Consider the following 23,935-nt stretch of genomic DNA (forward strand, 5'->3'; position numbering starts at 1 on the left):
TGATAACATCTTCCAGTCCAGAGATTGAATCTCAGCCTGGACTCCTCCCTGCGGCAAGGGAGTGTAAACAACAGGGAATGCAAGATTCTCAGTTGCTGTCTGTACTAACTCATTATCGCCATCCTCCATCCCGTGCCTTGCCAGCATAGACCACAACTCGCGTCTTTCCCTTGCGACAGTCCCCGCAAGATCAGACCCAGCCCCAGAGATCGGACCCGACCCGCGCAGAATTGACGGCTCCGGAGCCACCGGGAGCTCAGAGCAGCCGGACGGCTGCGGCTGCGGCACAGGCGGTGCCGAGACATGGAGCGGCGCCGAGGCAGCTCCGGACGGCGGAGCTCCGGACGGCGGAGGGGGAGGGCTAGAGGAGACCTCCGTGGGCTCCGTTCCTAGGTCAGCCTGCATTTCGCGAGGGGGTGCAGAGGGCGCTGAGGCTGCAGCCGGCAGGGTAACGGAGGAAAAAACAGGGGGGTTCGGGACACTAGTGCCCCATGGCAGCCCATCATCTTGATTCTGTTTTTGCGCAGCTTGAGCTTCCCGAGCTGCCCTTTTTTCCGCCTGACTCATCAACAACTCGTTATGCACTGCTTTCCACAACTTACTTCTCTTTTTTGCTGGCTTATCATCGTCTAAAACTAACTCCCACAGTTTATCCCCATACCGCCGCCACTCCTCTAAGGTGTGCACTGAGTGGGGATTTGCAAAAAAGCCATATGAGACCGCGCGGCTCAATAAAGCAGGGAGATCCTTTACTAAGTCTATACCTTTAAACTGCCTCCGCCTAAGAAAAGCGGAAAATAAATCATATGCTGCTTGCCTGTCCATATTTACTCACGTCGGTACCGTTGCAGCCCTCCAGGCTTCGGCAGCACGTATCTGCATAAACACTCTCCACACAGCCCTGCCAAAAAACACCTGGCAATGCGCCCCTTGTGTCATGGTTTTGTAATGCCGCTATCAATATTCCACATCATAACATCATGTGCAGTATGGATCATTGAAAGGTTCATACTCCAGTTCCGTGGAATAAGCCCTGAAGTTTCTGTTCGTTGTGGGAGAGTCAGACCAGATGGCCATCAGAGGTCCCTTCCAACTCTGAGGTTTCTGTGATTCTATAATTCTGTGAAAGCTTAGCACCTTAGAAGACAAACATTCAAACTATTAGACAAGCCAGGTACTTGACCAGGAAATTAGAATTTGGAGCCTACTAAGTGAATTATCCTCAATGAGAAATTCTGTTATTGTCTCCAGAGAGAACAGTTTTATTCCAGTCAGGCAGTTATCCCACTTGTTCCCTTCTCACAGGATTTCACTGTTTGGTTTTGTTTGTTTGTTTGTTTGTTTTTTAATGGTCAAATATTCTGTTATCAGAATACAATAAATTAGTATTTGCTACCGTCTAGTGGTAGCATTTATTTTATTGCCTCTACATGCTTTGTTCTGCAATAACGTTCTTTTCTCCTCAGAAATTCCTAAGCTGATCTTGACTTTATGCTTCTTTGCAGTAGTAAAGGCAAGGAAGGAAAAGCCTGCGTACTTTTAGTGATGGAACTTTTTACATTCATGGTGATATTTTTCTCTTCCTTTCCAAATGTTTTTTTCTTTAAGAGAATTTTGTCTTCAGCTTTTTGTTGAAGGATTTTACTGACACCACTGCGACATTGGATGACGACATCCAAGGTACATTAGGAGCTAAACTTGTGCTTTCTGCCACCACCGTCAGTGAAGGAAGGGTGAATTTAATTAGCTAAGTGAAAAGAACACTTCAGTATTTGAAGAACGTGAAAGCAGCATTTTCTCAGTACAGCTGGACACATTTCCAAGACAAGAAAAATAAATAAATAAAGAGCTTCAACAAAAATAAAGAGCTTCAACAAACGAATAAATAAACAGTCCCATTTAAATCCAAGAAATTGCATGGATTTTATGTTGGGGTACTAAGTTGTTGTTGTAAGGATTTATGAGTGCATACAATTGTTCTGAGTAGATGGAGTGTTCTAGAATAGCTGAGTTGGGCCTGTAGGTTAAGAGTTAGTGGGCGGGGGGTTTAGGTAGGTGTGTGTATAGGTTCTTTTGCGTGCATCGGGTTTTGCCTAGTGGGTGTACGCGTCTGCGTGGGATTTAGGATGTTATATAAGGAGTGTGACGCAACAATAAATTGAGAGAAGACATCATGGCGTCCATGTTTGTATCTCTCCCCCAGACAGTTGAGGTCCTGGGATAAGTCAGGTTAGTTGGCGGATACGTCAATTTTACTTATACAACAAAAATGAAACTATTCAAAAATATGATTCCCAGGGATGCTGCAGATGGATGCTGGTGTATGAAATCCTCACTTCTGTTATAGACCACGCGTGCTGTGCGGCTCCTCTGTTTAGCTCTGTAGGTACCGGGAGCAATTTATGTGTTTTGAAGAACTGTCCAACCTGATAACTCATCTTTGCCACATTAAAAGATAGTTTTGTTGATGGCTGTTGAGTACACAAGCTCTGATAAGACAGTGCAAAAAGGCAGCAGAAAAAAAAAAAAAGAAAAAAGAAAAAGGAAAGCTATGAATGTTAAACGTGGAAGGCTGCATTGTGCCCAGGTACCAGTGTGCAGGAAACATGGCCTGCAGCACTCCTGGGAAAGGGTGATGGAAGATAAAGAAGGCTGTGTCATAACATACCTTTGATGAAGAGAAACCACTGGGAAAAACAGATGTGGCATCCCTGAAGTCATCACTCTTAAGCTTGTCTGAACCTTTTTTTCCTGCCCCTGCGTTGAGCACAGATACGTGTTGGGCAGAGAAATGGCTTGAGAGCAGCCCTGAGGAGAGGGCTGTGGGGCTGTGGGTTGAGGTAAGATTCAATATGAGCTGGCAATGCGTGCTTGCAGCCCAGAAGGCCAACAGTAGCCTAGACTGCATGAAAAGAAGCGTGAGCAGGCTTTGAGCAAGCTGGTCTAGAGGGAGGTGTCCCCTCCAGCAGGAGGGCTCCCTGGGATCAGCCTTGGGAGCAGTGGGCATCCTGCAGACGGCACGGCTCTGGGAAGTCCCGCGCGTCCCTGCGCGCAGCGCGGCGCCGGCGGGGCTCCGCCGAACGGGGAAGGGGCGGCGCGACCCCGCGCCCTCCCAGGCACCCCCGCTGCGCCGCTCTCCCACCGCCCCCCGGGCCTCCGAGGGGCGAGCCGACCCGCCTCCGTCCCGCGGGGGCCGGCCGTCAGGGAGCCCGAGCCCGCGCCGCTGAGGCGGACGGAACCGCCTCTCTTCGCCCCGCCGTTGGCTCCGACCGGGAGCCTGTGTGAGGCCGCCGCTCCGCAGTGGAGCCGCGGCCGGGCGGGCGGCACCGGGCATCGCTATGGAGAGGAACCCCATCCCGGTGCTGACGGTGCAGACGACGCCCTACGAGGACCAGCGGCCGACGGGCGGCGGGGGGCTGCGGCGCCCCACGGGGCTCTTGGAGAGCCAGCGCAACTACCTGCCCAGCTTCGTGCAGAGCCTGCTCTCCTCCGTCGATCTCCGCGACCGCCAGGGCTGCACCATGGTGGTGGGCAGCGACGGCCGCTACTTGAGCAAGACGGCCATCGAGATCGTCGTCCAGATGGCCGCGGCCAACGGGGTAAGCTCTCCATGCACATGGCCAGAAAATGCCTGGAGATAAAGCAGCTGAGCCCTGTTCATGGTTCACATATATCAGCACCAATGTTCCTTTTAACCTTTAAGAGTTTTATTTAGAAAGGAGGTGCCTGTCTCAGAGTCGTATGTGACTTGATATTCTGAGATTCATGGAATCTCAGAACTGTGGGGGTTGGAATGGACAACTGGGGATCATCAAGTCCAATCCTGCTAAAGCAGGTTCACGACAATAGTTTTGTTCTAGGTTCTATCATTTCACTCAAGAATCTTGGTTGTATTTCAAATAAATTTTTGCATTGCTATGGAATTTGTGGGAGAACTTTGTCTTAGAGACTGTCATTGATCCGTATTACTAGCAGCAGGAGGAGTAAGAACATATCTCTGACACCAGTGTGGTAACAAGTGACTTAAGGTTGCAAGTCAGGTAATTTAATGACTGTTATTTAGAGACATAATCTTGGTTTTCATATCCTCAGATTTCTTGTCAGAGGTCCAGTTACTTGTTTTGTTGCTTCTGTACTGGAAGAGCTTTTTCAATTCACTAAAACAAGCAAAAAATAAGAATTTCTCTAGCCTGGTTTGGTGGACTTTTTTTAGCTACAGGTATGAGTTACTAAGGCAAACTAATCAGGTGACAAGTGCTGTGTTGCGATATGCTGGGAGTTCTGAAAATACTATAAACGATTTCAAATGTGATGATAGTTGTGTGGAAAGGAGTGCTTAAAGCAGCTAATGGTTTTACTCCATTTTAATGTTCTCCCTTTAGGTATTGTATCTGTTGTTTATGCAAAGCATGGATTGCAGGTAAGATACTGGATTTCCCACATGTTTTAGATAAACTGCTACCCAGAACAGCTGTTGCAATGATGTTCATTTTGGTTAATTTTTTTTACAATTGCTTTAATTCTTACAACAAATAAGGATATATTTCGTTTATTGTGGCTCACTAGTACTGTGTTTTGAACAGGAACAAAGAACTGATAAGCATGCAATTTTCAGCTTCTTACCAACGCAGCAGCATCTCTGCAAAGAGTTGTCAGGTTACTTGACATGTGATTCATGGAATCTCAGAACTTTGGGGGTTGGAATGGACAAATGGGGATCATCAAGTCCAATCCTGGTAAAGCAGGTTCACGACAATAGTTTCGTTCTAGGTTTTATCATTTCACTCAAGAACCTTGGTTGTATTTCAAATAAATTTTTGCATTGCTATGGAATTTGTGGGAGAACTTTGTCTTAGAGACTGTCATTGATCCGTATTACTAGCAGCAGGAGGAGTAAGAACATATCTCTGACACCAGTGTGGTAACAAGTGACTTAAGGTTTAAGTCAGGTAATTTAATGACTGTAATGGCAGGTACGGGGAGGAGAGGTTAGAGGGTTGGACTACTACATACTGTATCGGATTAACAGATGATTTAGTTGCCTGGAAGTAGAATAAAATGTCAGGTAACAGAGGCATCTAAGTAAAGTGTACTGAAAGAACAGACCTACAGAACAGTGAGGATTGGTAAGTGCAGAAATAGTTTTTCATTTCTAGCTTTTTCATTGATAGTTGGCCATAAAAACAGTTCCTTACAACGTAGTAACTTAAGCGGTATGAATGAAAATCATACATTGTGTAAAATGATTTTGGCATAGTTTAAATGCAAATTAATTTGAGCATTTTTTAAACATCCTTAATCCATCTGTTTTAATAATTGTCTAGCACTTGACAGAGGAGAAGCCAGAAGGCCTTGTCAACGAAGCATCTCGGTATGGATATCAAAACCACTTTTTTAATCATAGTCAGTGACTGCACTGTGCGGAAGATCATTCAAAATTGATTCTTTTTCTTTTCTAAGGTTTTCCCCTCCCTTGCTTTTAAACAAAGGTAGAAAACAAAACTTACTCTGTACTTCACTTGATCATTCTGCTTAGATATGAATTTTCTAATAAGTAGGTTGATCTGAAAATAATGCCTCCTCTTTTTTTCCATGGAAACTACAACAGATAGAGTACAAATAACAGGTTGAAAGAAGCTCAACTTCCAGCTACAAAAACAGTTTTCAGTATAGTCTCCTCACCATTAGCTATACATTTTTGCTAGCAGTGAAAAAGCCTCAGCATGCTGTGCTTGTAAACATTTCAGTGGCCATGGCTTGTCTTTCATGTCACTGGCTGCTGCTACTTTTGTCTACTGGAATGCACAAGCCACAAGTAACCTCAAGAAGCTAATAGTGTAGTCATTCCATGATGTTTTAGTTGGCTGATGGTTTGGTTAATGTTTGCCTTCCTGTACTAACAATCTAGTAATTTTACAGTGCTATGAGAGACATACTGCTTCTGCCTTACAAAAAACTGCTTGTTCAAGGTGTTCCTTTTTTCTTTTTCCAAATGCATAGGCAGGTTGCATTAGCTGATCTTGTAATCGTCAATAAAACGGATTTGGTTTCAAGGGAAGAATTGAATAAAGTCAGAACAACTGTCAGGTATGAAATTTCTGGTATAACCGTGACATTGTACATGCTCAAATGTTATTAGAAATTAGATCTCATGATTGTTCCAACAGATCGTGTAGTGAAAAAGAGCAGTGAGAAAGCAGTGAAAAAGAGTCTGCCCCTTTCTGGAGATGTTTCCAGTGCATTTCTGTGCTTCCACAGTCTTATCAGCTTGCCTAAGTAAGATTTGATGTTACCTGCTCAGAAGTGTAGAATTATAGAATAGAATCCAAGAATGCTCTTAAGTTGGAAGGAACCTTCAAGGACCATTGACTCCAACCTCTGTCTCTACTCAGGACCACCCAAAATTCCAATTCTATGTCTGAGAGCTTTCTCCAAATGTTCCTTGAACTCTGGCTGCTTGGGGCTGTTCCATGTCTACGGCCCTCTGGTGAAGAACCTTTTCCTAATACTGACCCTCTTCTGGTGCAACTCCACACCGTTTCCTTGGCTAAATTAGGCCTAACAAATGCCTTATAATAGACCTTTGTCTTAAGTGCTCACATTCTTATAGTATTGGGCAGCTGTTGCCATTTGTCTGAGTTAACTACAGGGGGCAGTGTCTGGTAGTACATACATGTTTATTAGCAAATCTAAAGGGGTATGGAAGATATCTGAATAATTGTCATGGATGTAAAAGAACAAACGGGCTGAATCAAAGCAGTGTTCAAAGGTGTGTTCCATCTTTCTCAGTACCCTGGCAGACAAAATGGAATATTGAGAAATACTTTGCAACGTTATTTGTGGTTCAGACTCTTGAGAATTCTTAACCTTGCAGTTTGTACGGGGAGAAGAAAAATGCTATGTTCAGTAGTAATATTTTATTGTCAGAAGTTGTGAATTTTGACCTTGGTTCGGCTATAAAATGTCACAAAAGCAAACTTTTTCTTGATGCCTCTTGGACTGTAAAACATTGAGTAACAGTGTGAGAGATGTCGTTATGTTTCTTGTATTGCTCTACATTGTTAAATTGTTCAATCGATATATTACAGTTGCGTTTGCACCTCATTTTGCTTTTTTCTCTTTGTTTTAGGTCAATAAATGGACTTGTCGAAATTTTGGAGACACAAAGGTCGAGGTATTAGATTAACCTGTATTCCAACAAGTACCAAATCCTGTCCCACTGACATTATTTTTACCAAGCTTTCATTATGATCTGTTGGCTGTGCACATGCATACCTACCTGTACTGTGTTTTAATGTGTGCTTGTGTTCAAAGAGGTACAGAACGATTGTTCCCATCAGAGAATTAGATAACACTTAGGCATCCAATACAAATCACATCTTTCAGAAAACAGATTCTTGTGTGGTTTTTGTTTGTTTGTTTGTTTGTTTGTTTAGTATTAATTTATTCTTTAACTGTATTCACTAAAATTCTCTTTTTATGCTCCCATATTACTGTACAGCTGAAAGCTGCTTTACTCCACGGTAGATAGCACTGACTGCTGACATGTGAAAATAGGGCTAGCTTCTGGTGCTTTGCATTGGAATAAGAGATCAGGAAAAAAAAACAACAGACATGAACAATTATTTATATGTTTAAAAATGAGTAATCAAAGCTTCAGTACACATAATTCTTACATGCAGTGAAAATACAAAGCTTTCTTTCTCTCCCTGTCTGTGCAGAGTTGATCTTTCCAATGTGCTGGACCTGCATGCTTTTGACAGTCTATCTGGAATCAGGTATGGCAATAATTTCACTTTTATTAAAAGTAATGCTCATTGCATAGATAGACGCATGAAGTAGGTACATTTACATTTAGGCAGAGTCTGCATCTGAATTTCTGTTCCATGTTCTAGTTCAGACACTTGTTTACAATTATCAGTAAGAGTGAGAAGTAATAGAAAGAGGATGTTTTTCCACTTGAGATACATGCAGCAAAAAATTGTAGGGTTTGTAAAATGAAATGAGAGCCAAAGCACCCACGATTGTTTGGAGTTTTCCCCCCGTTTCCCTTGTTGAGGCTTTAAGTTGTCCATTAGTACTACTACTACTAAATAAGATCTCAGTGCTTTTTTCTGGTTCTCTTAAAACTCAGAGGATTTAATTTTTTTCTTGCTTTACATTGTGATGAACTGGAGACCTTAGTTTTCACAGGAAACTCTGAGTTCCACAACAACCTAGGCCTTGGAAATGTTGTTCAGCGTGTTCCTGGATCCGTTATGTCCTCTGGTTCTTTTATGACTAAGAGGCTGAGCTTTAAATTAGCAAACACTGCACAGTGTGCAGTGGGAATTAGCTTTGGGAATGAGTTAAGTAGAAAGCGTTGTATAGTATTTCACTTCATTTTATACTGCACATTTTACTCTTAGAAGCAATGGCTTTGTTCCTTTTTTACTTCCTAACATAGTTTCAAAAAGTGATGCCCAACAAATCATCCCACAGATGTCAGAAGTTGCTTTTTTGTTTTATAAAGATGTAAGAGTGTAAAATGTAGATAGAAGTCCATGGCGACTTACTCTATGATGGTTAAAAGTTAGTAGGTCGTACTACTAGCCTTGTTGTGAAAATGGGTCTCCTAAGTCTTTCTTGTAAGACACTGAGAGCTGAGTTAGAACAAAGCGTTTCTAACCATAACAGACTCTCTTGGCCCAAGGACAGCTTTAATCCAACCAGAAATGACCATCCAATAGGTCACTCCTTGCTTTATCACTCATACGTCAGAATTTTTTTCCTAATCTAGAAAGGAAATCCGTAATGGTTCTGTACATTACTATAGTCAAATTAGATAATTGACAGTGGAATTCCAGCAGTTAAGCTATGGCAGACTTCCTATCACAGATCATTTGAAAGATCAAACAAACATAATTAAACATAACTATTCTGAGATTAAAGCTGAATTAACAGTTGAAAATTACTTTGATAACAGCACTTTAGTTTTGGTCTGCAGTACTGAAGAGTTTGTGTAGATCTTGTTTGAGATAATGACACTGCATCCATCCAGTGCAAATGCAACATCTGCTTGTTTACAGCTTGCAGAAAAAATTCAAGAGTATGAAGACAACAGATGCACATCTCGACAAGGTAATTACAACAAGCACTGCTTCAGTCTCGCTGTTAGAAGATAGTTCAGGATAACTGCAACCATGGCATACTAATCATCTTATTTTTTCAGAAGGTTTCAGGTAGAGAATAGTATGTTTGAGATCTCTGGAATATTACACTGAATGCCATGTACTTTGATACAGATAGATAGTAAATGTATATACTGAGTTCTGCTTTCAAATATGGTTTAAGAGTTCTATTGTTGGAACAGTGTTCTTGTACATGGAGAGCATTACTACAACAGACAAGTAATACTATTCTTTTCAATATTTGCCTTTATTGAGCAATTGAGATTTGAGAATTGAGCCCTATACTTACACCTGATATTTATCCCGTAGGTCAAAATGATGTCAGTGTTTGTAGATATTGGGGAGTTGCTGTTCACAACTTTGCATTAATTAAGGTGTTAGAGAGACACATTCTGTGAGTGCTTCCCTTTGTTTTTACACAGAAAATCAACAGATCAACCTGTAACAGTGAATTAGGTTTTCCTATAAATTTGATATAAATCCTATAACCGCACGTGTGCTAGAAGGTTAGGAATGTGAAATGCTTTGCTTTTCCAGATATGTAACCCAGCTTTTATTTATGTCAGGGTAGAATCTTCTCTCTTGCTCTGTGCAATAAAACAATCCTTGCATATTACAGTGTAAATTGCATTTTTATCTTGGTGATTGTGTTTATTTAGAGAGAAAATACAGTATTTTGTCTGTTTTGTGGTTTTGATTTTTAATAAATAATTGAAGGGGAAAGGGTCTGGCCTGTCACTCCTTTAGAGTATAAGCAGTTCTGTGCTAAATGCTGCTTTTAAGCATCTATCTTGTCTGTCTTGTGTGTCTTTCCATTTACAGGACATAGTGACAGTAACACTTGAAGTCCTAGGAAATATGAAGGAAGAAAACGTTAATCTCTTTATACAGGTAAATATTAATACATCGCAGTCAAGTGCGAAATCATTGTGTCCTTTTGTAGAAAATCATCTTACGCCGTTCTGTTTGTGAAAACATTTTTCCTCTTTGTAGAATCTTCTGTGATTCTAGGGAATCACATGGGAAAAGAATGTGAAAGATAGGACTGGATGTACCATGGATGTCATAAGACTGAAGGTTTGCCTGCAACTTCCAACCTCTTTGTTTTGTGCTTTCCCTCTTTTTAAATGGAAAGAAACTGCAGTGTGTTGTCAGCCACATACAGGTCAAAGAGCAGACAAAAGAGAGAACATCAGTTTGTCATTGATCCATGTAGAGACACTTAAATACCTGCTGGCCAATGAGACCACTCAAGGTAGCTGACAGAGAAGCAAACCACAGTACTACTAGCTGTGTAGTGAAAGGGGAGACTTGCAGTCCCAAACATGAGTGGGACAGGATTAATGATCAGGACATAAGTGAAAGGAGGTGATGTTGTTTTCCCCTCCTTTGCTCTGAAAGGTCTCATCCATTTCACCTAGATGGCTCCTTAGTTAGGGATGTAGTTACAGGTTTCTGTCCATGATTACAGTTATTGGCATAATAAACAGAAGTTTAATTGAGTGTAACAATGCAGCACAGTGCTAGTGATGGTCCACCTAAAATTTTTTGATTACATCAGACTGCAGTTTTAAAGATGTGATTTACACATAAGTGTATTCATCCCCGTGTACGATTCATTGCATAGTTCTGAGGTGAACGTTGGTGATGCTTGAGGATGTACTTTCATTTTCCTTAAACCACAAAGCTAAGTAAATGATAAAAAAGTCGATTGTATGATTAGACAAGGTCTAAGGAAAACAATCAAATGTGCTGTGATTTGTTTCCTGAGAACATATGTGTGTCAGAGGCAGCAAGGTAATTATTTGTACTTCACTGGAAGAAAGGTTTATTTCTTGACAAGTAGAACAACAGCAGCATAAAGCCGGCAGTGCTGATGCACTTCAAGCTGTCTGTTGTACTCATTAGCTGTACTGCTGATTAGAAGTATGCTTCTGTTGTACTGAGCTTTGGGATCCGAGTAATATTTACATTCTATTTTAGACAGTTTTCAAGTGATGAAAACTCTTTTAGTGCAACGTTTGGCATGTGAGTTAATGGACTTAGTTTTGAAAGTATTCCATTGTTAATTCCATTGCTAGTCATTTCACCACACAGATATTTGTTCTTTCTCTGCTATTGAGAGATTCTGTTTCAAGACAGTGTAAGTGTTAAGCATGAGAACTCAGTGGGAACAGACTCAGCATTTTTGCCTATTTTACATCACCTTGGACAGGTGATGAGGCTTTCATAGAGACATATATCATACATACAATCAAAGTGGCATGGTAGGAGATGACATTTAAATTTGCACAAATATTCCAGGTAACCGTCCAAATGAGAAGCTGAAGGCAGAGTATAGCAAAGTATAATTGAGAAGCTGAAGGCAGAGTATAGCAAAGTATAATTATTAATTGTAAGAATGGTTGTTACAAGAGATGACTCTGTTGCATTGTTATTTTGATCAACCTCTGCATATTTGTCAGAGGTTTTTCCCTGCTCTGTGTACTTGTAAAGTTGTGGGGTTTTTTTTTCCTCCATAAGTATTTTGTTTTTAAAGGTTTGTTTATATACTCTAACAGTTATTTTTCTGGTAAGGGACTCGTATCTATTCAAGGCAAATCTCATCAAGAGATAGTCCAAGGTGTCCATGAGCTGTATGATCTGGAAGAGACTGCAATAGAATGGAAAGAAGATGAAAAAAGAACCAATAGGTTCATTCCCAGGGTGAGAGTGTGAGGCAGACTACTACATACTGTATCGGATTAACAGATGATTTAGTTGCCTGGAAGTAGAATAAAATGTCAGGTAACAGAGGCATCTAAGCAAAGTGTACTGAAAGAACAGACCTACAGAACAGTGAGGATTGGTAAGTGCAGAAATAGTTTTTCATTTCTAGCTTTTTCATTGATAGTTGGCCATAAAATCAGTTCCTTACAATGTAGTAACTTAAGAAGTATGAATGAAAATCATACATTGTGTAAAATGATTTTGGCATAGTTTAAATGCAAATTAATTTGAGCATTTTTTAAACATGCTTAATCCAGTTGTTTTAATTATTGTCTAGCACTTGACAGAGGAGAAGCCAGAAGGCCTTGTCAACGAAGCATCTCGGTATGGATATCAAAACCACTTTTTTAATCATAGTCAGTGACTGCACTGTGCGGAAGATCATTCAAAATTGATTCTTTTTCTTTTCTAAGGTTTTCCCCTCCCTTGCTTTTAAACAAAGGTAGAAAACAAAAATTACTCTGTACTTCATTTGATCATTCTGCTTAGATATGAATTTTCTAATAAGTAGGTTGATCTGAAAATAATGCCTCCTCTTTTTTTCCATGGAAACTACAACAGATAGAGTACAAATAACAGGTTGAAAGAAGCTCAACTTTCAGCTACAAAAACAGTTTTCAGTATAGTCTCCTCACCATTAGCTATACATTTTTGCTAGCAGTGAAAAAGCCTCAGCATGCTGTGCTTGTAAACATTTCAGTGGCCATGGCTTGTCTTTCATGTCACTGGCTGCTGCTACTTTTGTCTACTGAAATGCACAAGCCACAAGTAACCTCAAGAAGCTAATAGTGTAGTCATTCCATGATGTTTTAGTTGGCTGATGGTTTGGTTAATGTTTGCCTTCCTGTACTAACAATCTAGTAATTTTACAGTGCTATGAGAGACATACTGCTTCTGCCTTACAAAAATCTGCTTGTTCAAGGTGTTCCTTTTTTCTTTTTCCAAATGCATAGGCAGCTTGCATTAGCTGATCTTGTAATCGTCAATAAAACGGATTTGGTTTCAAGGGAAGAATTGAATAAAGTCAGAACAACTGTCAGGTATGAAATTTCTCGTATAACCGTGACATTGTACGTGCTCAAATGTTATTAGAAATTAGATCTCATGATTGTTCCAACAGATCATGTAGTGAAAAAGAGCAGTGAGAAAGCAGTGAAAAAGAGTCTGCCCCTTTCTGGAGATGTTTCCAGTGCATTTCTGTGCTTCCACAGTCTTATCAGCTTGCCTAAGTAAGATTTGATGTTACCTGCTCAGAAGTGTAGAATTATAGAATAGAATCAAAGAATGCTCTTAAGTTAGAGGGAACCTTCAAGGACCATTGACTCCAACCTCTGGCTCTACTCAGGACCACCCAAAATTCCAATTCTATGTCTGAGAGCTTTCTCCAAACGTTCCTTGAACTCTGGCTGCTTGGGGCTGTTCCATGTCTACCGCCCTCTGGTGAAGAACCTTTTCCTAATACCCAACCTGACCCTCTTCTGGTGCAACTCCACACCGTTTCCTTGGCTAAATTAGGCCTAAAAAATGCCTTATAATAGACCTTTGTCTTAAGTGCTCACATTCTTATAGTATTGGGCAGCTGTTGCCATTTGTCTGAGTTAACTACAGGGGGCAATGTCTGCTAGTCCATACATGTTTATTAGCAAATATAAAGGGGTATGGAAGATATCTGAATAATTGTCATGGATGTAAAAGAACAAATGGGCTGAATCAAACCAGTGTTCAAAGGTGTGTTCCATCTTTCTCAGTACCGTGACAGACAAAATGGAATATTGAGAAATACTTTGCAACGTTATTTGTGGTTCAGACTCTTGAGAATTCTTAACCTTGCAGTTTGTACGGGGAGAAGAAAAATGCTATGTTCAGTAGTAATATTTTATTGTCAGAAGTTGTGAGTTTTGACCTTGGTTCGGCTATAAAATGTCACAAAAGCAAACTTTTTCTTGATGCCTCTTGGACTGTAAAACATTGAGTAACAGTGTGAGAGATGGCGTTATGTTTCTTGTATTGCTCTACATTGTTAAATTGTTCAATCGATATATTACAGTTGCGTTTGCACCTCATTTTGCTTTTTTCTATTTGTTTTAGGTCAATAAATGGACTTGTCGAAACTTTGGAGACACAAAGGTCGAGGTATTAGATTAACCTGTATTCCAACAAGTACCAAATCCTGTCCCACTGACATTATTTTTACAAAGCTTTCATTATGATCTGTTGTCTGTGCACATGCATACCTACCTGTACTGTGTTTTAATGTGTGCTTGTGTTCAAAGAGGTACAGAACGATTGTTCCCATCAGAGAATTAGATAACACTTAGGCATCCAATACAAATCACATCTTTCAGAAAACAGCTTCTTGTGTGGTTTTTTTTTTTTTGTTTTTTTTGTTTGTTTTTTAGTATTAATTTATTTTTTAACTGTATTCACTAAAATTCTCTTTTTATGCTCCCATATTACTGTACAGCTGAAAGCTGCTTTACTCCATGGTAGATAGCACTGACTGCTGACATGTGAAAATAGGGCTAGCTTCTGGTGCTTTGCATTGGAATAAGAGATCAGGAAAAAAAAACAACAAACATGAACAATTATTTATATGTTTAAAAATGAGTAATCGAAGCTTCAGTACACATAATTCTTACATGCAGTGAAAATACAAAGCTTTCTTTCTCTCCCTATCTGTGCAGAGTTGATCTTTCCAATGTGCTGGACCTGCATGCTTTTGACAGTCTATCTGGAATCAGGTATGGCAATAATTTCACTTTTATTAAAAGTAATGCTCATTGCATAGATAGACGCATGAAGTAGGTACATTTACATTTAGGCAGAGTCTGCATCTGAATTTCTGTTCCATGTTCTAGTTCAGACACTTGTTTACAATTATCAGTAAGAGTGAGAAGTAATAGAAAGAGGATGTTTTTCCACTTGAGATACATGCAGCAAAAAATTGTAGGGTTTGTAAAATGAAATGAGAGCCAAAGCACCCACGATTGTTTGGGGTTTCCCCCCGTTTCCCTTGTTGAGGCTTTAAGTTGTCCATTAGTACTACTAGTAATCAATAAGATCTCAGTGCTTTTTTCTGGTTCTCTTAAAACTCAGAGGATTTAATTTTTTTCTTGCTTTACATTGTGATGAACTGGAGACCTTAGTTTTTACAGGAAACTCTGAGTTCCACAACAACCTAGGCCTTGGAAATGTTGTTCAGCGTGTTCCTGGATCCGTTATGTCCTCTGGTTCTTTTATGACTAAGAGGCTGAGCTTTAAATTAGCAAACACTGCACAGTGTGCAGTGGGAATTAGCTTTGGGAATGAGTTAAGTAGAAAGCGTTGTATAGTATTTCACTTCATTTTATACTGCACATTTTACTCTTAGAAGCAATGGCTTTGTTCCTTTTTTACTTCCTAACATAGTTTCAAAAAGTGATGCCCAACAAATCATCCCACAGATGTCAGAAGTTGCTTTTTTGTTTTATAAAGATGTAAGAGTGTAAAATGTAGATAGAAGTCCATGGCGACTTACTCTATGATGGTTAAAAGTTAGTAGGTCGTACTACTAGCCTTGTTGTGAAAATGGGTCTCCTAAGTCTTTCTTGTAAGACACTGAGAGCTGAGTTAGAACAAAGCGTTTCTAACCATAACAGACTCTCTTGGCCCAAGGACAGCTTTAATCCAACCAGAAATGACCATCCAATAGGTCACTCCTTGCTTTATCACTCATACGTCAGAATTTTTTTCCTAATCTAGAAAGGAAATCCGTAATGGTTCTGTACATTACTATAGTCAAATTAGATAATTGACAGTGGAATTCCAGCAGTTAAGCTATGGCAGACTTCCTATCACAGATCATTTGAAAGATCAAACAAACATAATTAAACATAACTATTCTGAGATTAAAGCTGAATTAACAGTTGAAAATTACTTTGATAACAGCACTTTAGTTTTGGTCTGCAGTACTGAAGAGTTTGTGTAGATCTTGTTTGAGATAATGACACTGCATCCATCCAGTGCAAATGCAACATCTGCTTGTTTACAGCTTGCAGAAAAAATTCGAGAGTATGAAGACAACAGATGCACATCTCGACAAGGTAATTACAACAAGCACTGCTTCAGTCTCGCTGTTAGAAGATAGTTCAGGATAACTGCAACCATGGCATACTAATCATCTTATTTTTTCAGAAGGTTTCAGGTAGAGAATAGTATGTTTGAGATCTCTGGAATATTACACTGAATGCCATGTACTTTGATACAGATAGATAGTAAATGTATATACTGAGTTCTGCTTTCAAATATGGTTTAAGAGTTCTATTGTTGGAACAGTGTTCTTGTACATGGAGAGCATTACTACAACAGACAAGTAATACTATTCTTTTCAATATTTGCCTTTATTGAGCAATTGAGATTTGAGAATTGAGCCCTATACTTACACCTGATATTTATCCCGTAGGTCAAAATGATGTCAGTGTTTGTAGATATTGGGGAGTTGCTGTTCACAACTTTGCATTAATTAAGGTGTTAGAGAGACACATTCTGTGAGTGCTTCCCTTTGTTTTTACACAGAAAATCAACAGATCAACCTGTAACAGTGAATTAGGTTTTCCTATAAATTTGATATAAATCCTATAACCGCACGTGTGCTAGAAGGTTAGGAATGTGAAATGCTTTGTTTTTCCAGATATGTAACCCAGCTTTCATTTATGTCAGGGTAGAATCTTCTCTCTTGCTCTGTGCAATAAAACAATCCTTGCATATTACAGTGTAAATTGCATTTTTATCTTGGTGATTGTGTTTATTTAGAGAGAAAATACAGTATTTTGTCTGTTTTGTGGTTTTGATTTTTAATAAATAATTGAAGGGGAAAGGGTCTGGCCTGTCACTCCTTTAGAGTATAAGCAGTTCTGTGCTAAATGCTGCTTTTAAGCATCTATCTTGTCTGTCTTGTGTGTCTTTCCATTTACAGGACATAGTGACAGTAACACTTGAAGTCCTAGGAAATATGAAGGAAGAAAACGTTAATCTCTTTATACAGGTAAATATTAATACATCGCAGTCAAGTGCGAAATCACTGTGTCCTTTTGTAGAAAATCATCTTACGCCGTTCTGTTTGTGAAAACATTTTTCCTCTTTGTAGAATCTTCTGTGATTCTAGGGAATCACATGGGAAAAGAATGTGAAAGATAGGACTGGATGTACCATGGATGTCATAAGACTGAAGGTTTGCCTGCAACTTCCAACCTCTTTGTTTTGTGCTTTCCCTCTTTTTAAATGGAAAGAAACTGCAGTGTGTTGTCAGCCACATACAGGTCAAAGAGCAGACAAAAGAGAGAACATCAGTTTGTCATTGATCCATGTAGAGACACTTAAATACCTGCTGGCCAATGAGACCACTCAAGGTAGCTGACAGAGAAGCAAACCACAGTACTACTAGCTGTGTAGTGAAAGGGGAGACTTGCAGTCCCAAACATGAGTGGGACAGGATTAATGATCAGGACATAAGTGAAAGGAGGTGATGTTGTTTTCCCCTCCTTTGCTCTGAAAGGTCTCATCCATTTCACCTAGATGGCTCCTTAGTTAGGGATGTAGTTACAGGTTTCTGTCCATGATTACAGTTATTGGCATAATAAACAGAAGTTTAATTGAGTGTAACAATGCAGCACAGTGCTAGTGATGGTCCACCTAAAATTTTTTGATTACATCAGACTGCAGTTTTAAAGATGTGATTTACACATAAGTGTATTCATCCCCGTGTACGATTCATTGCATAGTTCTGAGGTGAACGTTGGTGATGCTTGAGGATGTACTTTCATTTTCCTTAAACCACAAAGCTAAGTAAATGATAAAAAAGTCGATTGTATGATTAGACAAGGTCTAAGGAAAACAATCAAATGTGCTGTGATTTGTTTCCTGAGAACATATGTGTGTCAGAGGCAGCAAGGTAATTATTTGTACTTCACTGGAAGAAAGGTTTATTTCTTGACAAGTAGAACAACAGCAGCATAAAGCCGGCAGTGCTGATGCACTTCAAGCTGTCTGTTGTACTCATTAGCTGTACTGCTGATTAGAAGTATGCTTCTGTTGTACTGAGCTTTGGGATCCAAGTAATATTTACATTCTATTTTAGACAGTTTTCAAGTGATGAAAACTCTTTTAGTGCAACGTTTGGCATGTGAGTTAATGGACTTAGTTTTGAAAGTATTCCATTGTTAATTCCATTGCTAGTCATTTCACCACACAGATATTTGTTCTTTCTCTGCTATTGAGAGATTCTGTTTCAAGACAGTGTAAGTGTTAAGCATGAGAAGTCAGTGGGAACAGACTCAGCATTTTTGCCTATTTTACATCACCTTGGACAGGTGATGAGGCTTTCATAGAGACATATATCATACATACAATCAAAGTGGCATGGTAGGAGATGACATTTAAATTTGCACAAATATTCCAGGTAACCGTCCAAATGAGAAGCTGAAGGCAGAGTATAGCAAAGTATAATTGAGAAGCTGAAGGCAGAGTATAGCAAAGTATAATTCTTAATTGTAAGAATGGTTGTTACAAGAGATGACTCTGTTGCATTGTTATTTTGATCAACCTCTGCATATTTGTCAGAGGTTTTTCCCTGCTCTGTGTACTTGTAAAGTTGTGGGGTTTTTTTTTCCTCCATAAATATTTTGTTTTTAAAGGTTTGTTTATATACTCTAACAGTTATTTTTCTGGTAAGGGACTCGTATCTATTCAAGGCAAATCTCATCAAGAGATAGTCCAAGGTGTCCATGAGCTGTATGATCTGGAAGAGACTGCAATAGAATGGAAAGAAGATGAAAAAAGAACCAATAGGTTCATTCCCAGGGTGAGAGTGTGAGGCAGACTACTACATACTGTATCGGATTAACAGATGATTTAGTTGCCTGGAAGTAGAATAAAATGTCAGGTAACAGAGGCATCTAAGTAAAGTGTACTGAAAGAACAGACCTACAGAACAGTGAGGATTGGTAAGTGCAGAAATAGTTTTTCATTTCTAGCTTTTTCATTGATAGTTGGCCATAAAATCAGTTCCTTACAATGTAGTAACTTAAGAAGTATGAATGAAAATCATACATTGTGTAAAATGATTTTGGCATAGTTTAAATGCAAATTAATTTGAGCATTTTTTAAACATGCTTAATCCAGTTGTTTTAATTATTGTCTAGCACTTGACAGAGGAGAAGCCAGAAGGCCTTGTCAACGAAGCATCTCGGTATGGATATCAAAACCACTTTTTTAATCATAGTCAGTGACTGCACTGTGTGGAAGATCATTCAAAATTGATTCTTTTTCTTCTCTAAGGTTTTCCCCTCCCTTGCTTTTAAACAAAGGTAGAAAACAAAAATTACTCTGTACTTCATTTGATCATTCTGCTTAGATATGAATTTTCTAATAAGTAGGTTGATCTGAAAATAATGCCTCCTCTTTTTTTCCATGGAAACTACAACAGATAGAGTACAAATAACAGGTTGAAAGAAGCTCAACTTTCAGCTACAAAAACAGTTTTCAGTATAGTCTCCTCACCATTAGCTATACATTTTTGCTAGCAGTGAAAAAGCCTCAGCATGCTGTGCTTGTAAACATTTCAGTGGCCATGGCTTGTCTTTCATGTCACTGGCTGCTGCTACTTTTGTCTACTGAAATGCACAAGCCACAAGTAACCTCAAGAAGCTAATACTGTAGTCATTCCATGATGTTTTAGTTGGCTGATGGTTTGGTTAATGTTTGCCTTCCTGTACTAACAATCTAGTAATTTTACAGTGCTATGAGAGACATACTGCTTCTGCCTTACAAAAATCTGCTTGTTCAAGGTGTTCCTTTTTTCTTTTTCCAAATGCATAGGCAGCTTGCATTAGCTGATCTTGTAATCGTCAATAAAACGGATTTGGTTTCAAGGGAAGAATTGAATAAAGTCAGAACAACTGTCAGGTATGAAATTTCTGGTATAACCGTGACATTGTACGTGCTCAAATGTTATTAGAAATTAGATCTCATGATTGTTCCAACAGATCATGTAGTGAAAAAGAGCAGTGAGAAAGCAGTGAAAAAGAGTCTGCCCCTTTCTGGAGATGTTTCCAGTGCATTTCTGTGCTTCCACAGTCTTATCAGCTTGCCTAAGTAAGATTTGATGTTACCTGCTCAGAAGTGTAGAATTATAGAATAGAATCAAAGAATGCTCTTAAGTTAGAGGGAACCTTCAAGGACCATTGACTCCAACCTCTGGCTCTACTCAGGACCACCCAAAATTCCAATTCTATGTCTGAGAGCTTTCTCCAAACGTTCCTTGAACTCTGGCTGCTTGGGGCTGTTCCATGTCTACCGCCCTCTGGTGAAGAACCTTTTCCTAATACCCAACCTGACCCTCTTCTGGTGCAACTCCACACCGTTTCCTTGGCTAAATTAGGCCTAAAAAATGCCTTATAATAGACCTTTGTCTTAAGTGCTCACATTCTTATACTATTGGGCAGCTGTTGCCATTTGTCTGAGTTAACTACAGGGGGCAATGTCTGCTAGTCCATACATGTTTATTAGCAAATATAAAGGGGTATGGAAGATATCTGAATAATTGTCATGGATGTAAAAGAACAAATGGGCTGAATCAAACCAGTGTTCAAAGGTGTGTTCCATCTTTCTCAGTACCGTGACAGACAAAATGGAATATTGAGAAATACTTTGCAACGTTATTTGTGGTTCAGACTCTTGAGAATTCTTAACCTTGCAGTTTGTACGGGGAGAAGAAAAATGCTATGTTCAGTAGTAATATTTTATTGTCAGAAGTTGTGAATTTTGACCTTGGTTCGGCTATAAAATGTCACAAAAGCAAACTTTTTCTTGATGCCTCTTGGACTGTAAAACATTGAGTAACAGTGTGAGAGATGGCGTTATGTTTCTTGTATTGCTCTACATTGTTAAATTGTTCAATCGATATATTACAGTTGCGTTTGCACCTCATTTTGCTTTTTTCTATTTGTTTTAGGTCAATAAATGGACTTGTCGAAACTTTGGAGACACAAAGGTCGAGGTATTAGATTAACCTGTATTCCAACAAGTACCAAATCCTGTCCCACTGACATTATTTTTACAAAGCTTTCATTATGATCTGTTGGCTGTGCACATGCATACCTACCTGTACTGTGTTTTAATGTGTGCTTGTGTTCAAAGAGGTACAGAACGATTGTTCCCATCAGAGAATTAGATAACACTTAGGCATCCAATACAAATCACATCTTTCAGAAAACAGATTCTTGTGTGGTTTTTTTTTTTTGTTTTTTTGTTTGTTTTTTAGTATTAATTTATTTTTTAACTGTATTCACTAAAATTCTCTTTTTATGCTCCCATATTACTGTACAGCTGAAAGCTGCTTTACTCCATGGTAGATAGCACTGACTGCTGACATGTGAAAATAGGGCTAGCTTCTGGTGCTTTGCATTGGAATAAGAGATCAGGAAAAAAAAACAACAAACATGAACAATTATTTATATGTTTAAAAATGAGTAATCGAAGCTTCAGTACACATAATTCTTACATGCAGTGAAAATACAAAGCTTTCTTTCTCTCCCTGTCTGTGCAGAGTTGATCTTTCCAATGTGCTGGACCTGCATGCTTTTGACAGTCTATCTGGAATCAGGTATGGCAATAATTTCACTTTTATTAAAAGTAATGCTCATTGCATAGATAGACGCATGAAGTAGGTACATTTACATTTAGGCAGAGTCTGCATCTGAATTTCTGTTCCATGTTCTAGTTCAGACACTTGTTTACAATTATCAGTAAGAGTGAGAAGTAATAGAAAGAGGATGTTTTTCCACTTGAGATACATGCAGCAAAAAATTGTAGGGTTTGTAAAATGAAATGAGAGCCAAAGCACCCACGATTGTTTGGGGTTTTCCCCCCGTTTCCCTTGTTGAGGCTTTAAGTTGTCCATTAGTACTACTACTACTAAATAAGATCTCAGTGCTTTTTTCTGGTTCTCTTAAAACTCAGAGGATTTAATTTTTTTCTTGCTTTACATTGTGATGAACTGGAGACCTTAGTTTTCACAGGAAACTCTGAGTTCCACAACAACCTAGGCCTTGGAAATGTTGTTCAGCGTGTTCCTGGATCCGTTATGTCCTCTGGTTCTTTTATGACTAAGAGGCTGAGCTTTAAATTAGCAAACACTGCACAGTGTGCAGTGGGAATTAGCTTTGGGAATGAGTTAAGTAGAAAGCGTTGTATAGTATTTCACTACATTTTATACTGCACATTTTACTCTTAGAAGCAATGGCTTTGTTCCTTTTTTACTTCCTAACATAGTTTCAAAAAGTGATGCCCAACAAATCATCCCACAGATGTCAGAAGTTGCTTTTTTGTTTTATAAAGATGTAAGAGTGTAAAATGTAGATAGAAGTCCATGGCGACTTACTCTATGATGGTTAAAAGTTAGTAGGTCGTACTACTAGCCTTGTTGTGAAAATGGGTCTCCTAAGTCTTTCTTGTAAGACACTGAGAGCTGAGTTAGAACAAAGCGTTTCTAACCATAACAGACTCTCTTGGCCCAAGGACAGCTTTAATCCAACCAGAAATGACCATCCAATAGGTCACTCCTTGCTTTATCACTCATACGTCAGAATTTTTTTCCTAATCTAGAAAGGAAATCCGTAATGGTTCTGTACATTACTATAGTCAAATTAGATAATTGACAGTGGAATTCCAGCAGTTAAGCTATGGCAGACTTCCTATCACAGATCATTTGAAAGATCAAACAAACATAATTAAACATAACTATTCTGAGATTAAAGCTGAATTAACAGTTGAAAATTACTTTGATAACAGCACTTTAGTTTTGGTCTGCAGTACTGAAGAGTTTGTGTAGATCTTGTTTGAGATAATGACACTGCATCCATCCAGTGCAAATGCAACATCTGCTTGTTTACAGCTTGCAGAAAAAATTCAAGAGTATGAAGACAACAGATGCACATCTCGACAAGGTAATTACAACAAGCACTGCTTCAGTCTCGCTGTTAGAAGATAGTTCAGGATAACTGCAACCATGGCATACTAATCATCTTATTTTTTCAGAAGGTTTCAGGTAGAGAATAGTATGTTTGAGATCTCTGGAATATTACACTGAATGCCATGTACTTTGATACAGATAGATAGTAAATGTATATACTGAGTTCTGCTTTCAAATATGGTTTAAGAGTTCTATTGTTGGAACAGTGTTCTTGTACATGGAGAGCATTACTACAACAGACAAGTAATACTATTCTTTTCAATATTTGCCTTTATTGAGCAATTGAGATTTGAGAATTGAGCCCTATACTTACACCTGATATTTATCCCGTAGGTCAAAATGATGTCAGTGTTTGTAGATATTGGGGAGTTGCTGTTCACAACTTTGCATTAATTAAGGTGTTAGAGAGACACATTCTGTGAGTGCTTCCCTTTGTTTTTACACAGAAAATCAACAGATCAACCTGTAACAGTGAATTAGGTTTTCCTATAAATTTGATATAAATCCTATAACCGCACGTGTGCTAGAAGGTTAGGAATGTGAAATGCTTTGCTTTTCCAGATATGTAACCCAGCTTTTATTTATGTCAGGGTAGAATCTTCTCTCTTGCTCTGTGCAATAAAACAATCCTTGCATATTACAGTGTAAATTGCATTTTTATCTTGGTGATTGTGTTTATTTAGAGAGAAAATACAGTATTTTGTCTGTTTTGTGGTTTTGATTTTTAATAAATAATTGAAGGGGAAAGGGTCTGGCCTGTCACTCCTTTAGAGTATAAGCAGTTCTGTGCTAAATGCTGCTTTTAAGCATCTATCTTGTCTGTCTTGTGTGTCTTTCCATTTACAGGACATAGTGACAGTAACACTTGAAGTCCTAGGAAATATGAAGGAAGAAAACGTTAATCTCTTTATACAGGTAAATATTAATACATCGCAGTCAAGTGCGAAATCACTGTGTCCTTTTGTAGAAAATCATCTTACGCCGTTCT

The 23,935-nt window shown here is 39.0% G+C and overlaps 2 protein-coding genes across 16 annotated transcripts in view; both read left to right on the plus strand.

The window, feature by feature from the left end:
• The first annotated feature begins 1,665 nt into the window (after positions 1–1,665).
• Positions 1,666–5,299, plus strand: LOC146751161 (uncharacterized). The gene is made up of 4 exons (XM_085535455.1): positions 1,666–1,680; positions 2,948–3,599; positions 4,383–4,420; positions 4,584–5,299. Exons 1-4 carry the CDS (start codon positions 1,666–1,668, stop codon positions 4,854–4,856), a joined length of 978 nt encoding a protein of 325 aa, XP_085391581.1. The 3' UTR covers positions 4,857–5,299.
• Positions 5,300–5,411: 112 nt separating this feature from the next.
• LOC146751162 (putative COBW domain-containing protein 7) overlaps positions 5,412–23,935 on the plus strand; it is a 41,555-nt gene continuing 23,031 nt past the window's right edge. For 6 of the 15 annotated variants that reach the window (XR_014941825.1, XR_014941826.1, XR_014941828.1 and 3 more), the window contains exons 1-17: positions 5,412–6,087; positions 7,130–7,174; positions 7,722–7,778; positions 9,069–9,120; positions 9,993–10,061; positions 12,217–12,263; positions 12,893–12,979; positions 14,028–14,072; positions 14,624–14,680; positions 15,970–16,021; positions 16,894–16,962; positions 19,118–19,164; positions 19,794–19,880; positions 20,929–20,973; positions 21,523–21,579; positions 22,870–22,921; positions 23,794–23,862. Coding sequence is in view for 5 of the 15 variants with exons in the window: in XM_085535457.1 (XP_085391583.1) it covers positions 5,924–6,087; positions 7,130–7,174; positions 7,722–7,778; positions 9,069–9,120; positions 9,993–10,061; positions 12,217–12,263; positions 12,893–12,979; positions 14,028–14,072; positions 14,624–14,680; positions 15,970–16,021; positions 16,894–16,962; positions 19,118–19,164; positions 19,794–19,880; positions 20,929–20,973; positions 21,523–21,579; positions 22,870–22,921; positions 23,794–23,862 (1,101 nt within the window). In the remaining 10 variants the exon portion in view is untranslated. The other 9 variants (XR_014941829.1, XR_014941831.1, XR_014941827.1 and 6 more) reach the window with 9 other exon arrangements.

The sequence above is a fragment of the Coturnix japonica genome, unplaced genomic scaffold, assembly GCF_054131305.1.
Source record: "Coturnix japonica strain WE unplaced genomic scaffold, WE-NBRP24 Scf123, whole genome shotgun sequence".
Taxonomy (NCBI): Eukaryota; Metazoa; Chordata; class Aves; order Galliformes; family Phasianidae; genus Coturnix; species Coturnix japonica.

What these genes read in the sequence shown, in the direction of transcription:
- LOC146751161 (XM_085535455.1), top strand. An exon ending in AGATGGCCGCGGCCAACGGG is followed by an intron (nt 3,600 to 4,382) that starts GTAAGCTCTCCA and finishes TTCTCCCTTTAG; the next exon opens with GTATTGTATCTGTTGTTTAT. An exon ending in ATGCAAAGCATGGATTGCAG is followed by an intron (nt 4,421 to 4,583) that starts GTAAGATACTGG and finishes TGTTTTGAACAG; the next exon opens with GAACAAAGAACTGATAAGCA.